Source organism: Triticum dicoccoides, chromosome 5A (assembly GCF_002162155.2).
Source record: "Triticum dicoccoides isolate Atlit2015 ecotype Zavitan chromosome 5A, WEW_v2.0, whole genome shotgun sequence".
In the NCBI taxonomy this organism is placed as follows: Eukaryota; Viridiplantae; Streptophyta; class Magnoliopsida; order Poales; family Poaceae; genus Triticum; species Triticum dicoccoides.
This window is the reverse complement of record NC_041388.1, coordinates 391,319,456-391,324,030: the sequence shown is the minus strand read 5'-3', so window position 1 is coordinate 391,324,030 and position 4,575 is coordinate 391,319,456. Positions and strand designations below refer to the sequence as shown.

General features: G+C 41.9%; 1 protein-coding gene across 1 annotated transcript; it reads left to right on the top strand.

Moving 5' to 3' along the window:
- The first annotated feature begins 1,055 nt into the window (after window positions 1-1,055).
- On the top strand, window positions 1,056-4,357 carry LOC119301742. Its single transcript, XM_037578724.1, has 8 exons — window positions 1,056-1,161; window positions 1,257-1,613; window positions 2,601-2,672; window positions 2,759-2,823; window positions 3,041-3,191; window positions 3,290-3,367; window positions 3,459-3,548; window positions 3,808-4,357. The coding sequence occupies exons 2-8, from the start codon at window positions 1,356-1,358 to the stop codon at window positions 3,928-3,930; spliced, it is 837 nt and encodes a 278-aa protein (XP_037434621.1). The 5' UTR covers window positions 1,056-1,161; window positions 1,257-1,355; the 3' UTR covers window positions 3,931-4,357.
- The last annotated feature ends 218 nt before the right edge of the window (window positions 4,358-4,575 follow it).

The following is a 4,575-nucleotide window of genomic DNA, read 5'->3' as shown; positions in this document are numbered from 1 at the left end:
TCTCGAATCGGCTGCCGCGTCGCGTTGCGCTGGGATTCTGGCGCGGGGGGAGGCGAGATTTGGTCCTGCGGTCTCTCCGCAGCCGCGTTAATTTGCCCGGGATCGGTCGTCGGCGTGGGCATTTCGTTGAATTCGGGCGGAGGTTTCGGCGAATTCGATGCGATAGTGGTCGATTGTGGCGCTGGGGCTCCGCGATTGGGGATTCGGAGTCTGTCGGTGCGCTTCGTTTCGCTCGAATCCGTGCTTGGGTTTGATGGTTTAGGCGACATTTCGCTGTCTAAAGGGCAAAAGGAGTGCGAGGAAACTGATTCAATCGCTGCAATTTTTTTGGGGGGGCGCGCTCCTGCTCTATGCAGTTGGTATAGATGAGTATTACTGTATTAGATAGTGTTTCCTTAGGGAGACATGATTATTGGCGTGTTAGTCTTTACATCCCTCGTCCTGCATACTCTAAAATTGAGGACGATGGTGGGAGCATCCTTAAGTTCTCATCAACCCAGATTGGGTGAAACAGCATTTTCATCAGTTTTTAGCCATAGTAATTTGATAGGCTTCAGGCTGGTTTTTATTGGCGCAAGCGGTGCATATGATACATTTGTACAATTGTTGTGCTGGGAATGTCGTTCTGTGATTAGAATTTGGGAGGATAGAAATGCTATGCTTTTAATTTCTTTTGCTAGTATCCATTATTTTACTATATTGGTTTCCACTGCCTATGATTTACTCCCTCTGTAAACTAATATAAGAGTGTTTAGAACACTAAAATAGTGATCTAAACGCTCTTATATTAGTTTACGGAGGGAGTATATGCGAGGCCAGCTTGACGAAAACTATCAAAGTTTAGTCTTCCAGTCTTTTTGAAAACATGTGTATTTCTAGAGAAGGTTGGGATGGACACTGCTATTTGGAGAGCAAAGTTGTTTTACATATAGTAAGCGGTTTAGAGTGTTTGTGGAAAGTAGAAACATTATTTATGAACTCGCCGATTGCTTCTTTTTGAGTCTCGTTGTAAGTTAATAGTTCCTGTTGTTACTGAAAGCATAACTTTCGTGCAGAAAGGTGGACCTCTAATATTTGGTGCCTCTTATCTCTCACCAAGGACGCTGGTCCCTCATTGTGGAAATAGGAAAATTTCTTCATCCGCTTCATAATTGTTGAATTGTAGGTTTTCAGCTGTTACGTGCCTATTCTTTCGTGAGTGTTTTTATAAGAAATCATGTCATTTGTTGACTCCTTTTTTTTTCTCTTCCTACCAGGACGCTAAGATTTATTTAGCAATCAGATTCCGGACTCTGAGCAGATCTAACAGGATCTTTAAAAGAGTCTTTTGTTTGAAAATTTGTTACTTAGTAGAAATGGTGAAGGATCATCTAATGCTCAATGTTGATCGCCTAATGGTGCCTGAACCCATTGAGATCACTGGAGCACCCAAGAGCTCCTCATCGAGGGACACCACTGCACTGCCCATTACAGGGCATTCCTTTTTTGCAGTTGGAGACAGCATGGTTCCTGAAGAAGAACCTCTTCTGCAGATTACGGAGTGCCGTATTTGTCAGGAGGAAGATGACATTAAGAACCTGGAGAGCCCCTGTGCTTGCACCGGCAGTGTAAAGGTTCACATCATTCAATAAACTCTGGTTTTTGTTACTTGAAGTTTTTATTGTTATTAATTCGCATTTGATCAATTTATCTGGAAGCATATGTGATTTGACAAGATTAACTTGTCGCACCAGTGTTTACCTATATATCTATTTGGTATGCTCCTTAGAGCATTTGTTTGGTAGTTTATACTATGTGGTTCTCTGTTAGTCAATCTGGCCTTCTTATTTGTTTGATTAGGGGTCAACACTATCCTTCAAATGTCGGCTATTACTTGGGACACTGATTTGATTAACTTTCCAAAGACATTTGGAAAAAAAAACTCCAAAATATTGTGCTCATGTTACCACCACAAGCAGCATAATTCTCATAATATTTCAGTTATCTCATTGTTTGCAGCTTTATCAACTTAGCAGGTACTAAGTATATCTTGTTAAACAAGAACTGACTAAAAAATCATTGATTTTCCTATCTCAGAGCTTAGTTCATTGCGTAGTTATATTGTTGTACTGTTTATCCTTCATGGCATAGTTCTCTTGGCGTCCATATTTTGTTGAAGATTCCTCTTGGTGTTCTCTAATCATCATGCTTTGGAGCATATTCATTTGACGTGCGTATGGACCATTTAAGATAGACAATAGGCAATTTGCAAATGTGATTCATCCTGGATTGATATGTCACGATTCTTTGAAACCTGAACGAGATTGGATGTTTCTACTTAGTAGTGCTCTATTCTTTGTGATCTCCCTCCCAGCAAATCATACATTTTTCTTATATTTGTACCTGAAAAATGGAATCAAGCTTTCTCTCTGTTCCATCTGTGTCCACGCCAGTCGTTATGCCCTTAACTAATAGATCTCCAAGTTGATTCTTGTTGGGTTGTTGCCATGCTTGTCCAATATGTTTATGAAGCTAATTTTCTTCATCTTTTTATATGAAATTTGGGTCTCTCCCTAGGTAAAGTGTATGGATAATGTTCTCACATATTTTATTTTGTGCAGTATGCGCATAGGGCTTGTGTACAAAGATGGTGCAATGAGAAAGGAGATGTCACATGTGAAATCTGCCATGAGGTGAATTTATTTTTAGATGTTCTATAAAGTATGCCCGTCCCACCAGATACGACTCTGAACTGATGTTGGAAATTACCTTACTGCAGCCGTATGAACATGGGTACACTGCACCTCCCAGACCCCATCCTGACGAAACTACCATCGATATAAGGCATGGCATAATTTTGTAGCATTCAAGACATAGATACTTGATTCTACTTCATAAGTTATTTTATTCTGTATGTCTGGTGTCATGTTTATATATACTCCCTCTGATCGAAAATAAGTTTCGTGGTTTTAGTACAAATTTGAACTAAAACCATGACACTTATTTTGGATCGGAGGGAGTAGTATTCAATTGTTATTTACTCCTTTTTTGGTGTGTGCAGTGGTGGCTGGACCATTACTGGTACAGCATTTGACTTGCGTGATCCTAGGATCCTGGCAGTAGCACAAAACCACATTATGGAAGCTGAATATGATGATTATTCAGCCACGAATGCCAGCACTGCTGCCTTTTGCCGATCTGCTGCTCTTGTCGTGAGTTCCTGCACTGCAGTCTGCAGATTTATTTACCTTTATTGAACATGTAATATCATGTTTGTTGCCTACTTATTTATGTTTTCCCCTGTGTTCAGTTAATGGCTCTCCTACTGCTGAGGCATGCATTGACTCTAACTGACGAAGACGATGATGACACTTCAGCAATGTTTTCAGTAAGCGGAATACTCTTTTAAGATATGCCAGAGGCACCATCTCTCCGCACATTATCATCAGTATTCATATCTGTGGTTCATTGTTTGGCAGCTTTTCTTACTGCGTGCGGCTGGTTTTCTTCTCCCATTCTATATAATGGCTTGGGCAATTAGTATATTGCAGCGTCGCAGACATCGACAGGTTAGTACATCACCGCCATCATATGCATCTTTCTTTTCTTTGCTGCTTCTGCATTTGTTTGGAACACCTTATAATGCTGCATTGCCATGTTCCTTGAGCTCTGAATTCAGTTAGATCTGCTTTGTTATCCTATATGAGTTGTTTGAAGTTGAGTTACCAAATCTTGTCTTTCTTATTTGATGTGTTCCTTGTCAAAATTTGCACTTGAGCCTATGTAACCACTAACTTGCTCGCTGTTTTGTACGGTACTTATGTTCAGGAGGCAGCTGCGTTGGCAGCAACTGAGGTGGCATTCATCCTTCAGTCTGGGCAAGGAAGAGGAGTGCATTTCACCATAGCACCAGATTCTCCTGCCACGCCCCAGCACGAACCACAACCTTGAAGATGTCGTGCCGATGAGCGACCGGCTGGCGGCTGCGGCTACATTGGATTGCTGGCTTGCGCGAATCACCAAAGGAGTTATGGTCTGCTGCCACTGCAGAGCCATGTTATTTACGTACTTTACGTCATTGCCCTGGGTGTAACGTTCTGAGACGTGTCCCAGTTTGTGCAACCGGATTCTGTTAGGGTTGGCGTTGGCCAGGGAGTCTCGGTGAGTGGTGTGTATAAAGTAAGAAAGCCATTTGGACCGTGTATGTCGGTCCCAACTGTTAACTTAAAAATATATAGCCGACAGGCGGCTTTTCTGAAGGCCACTGTTTTGCCTATAGTCTTTACATGCTTGTTGTTTTTACAAGAAAAATATGTACTCTTGCTAGAATTGTATTATTAATGTCCCGAGTAACATGAATTGGTAGTGCCTCTGCGCATGATCTTGGTTCCTCGACTGCAAAATGTAGCGGCGCATGATCTCATTGCTAGGGTAGACAGTGTTAGTGGATCAGTACGGTGCTTATACTCTCCCGAAATGAAATTTTTGCGACCCCATATGCAACTGGGCCATGCGTTGCTGGCACTTATGTGGTGATCCACTCCTGTGACGTTAGTGACCGTATTTTGAGTATTCCTGAAGCAGTGGCGGAGCCAG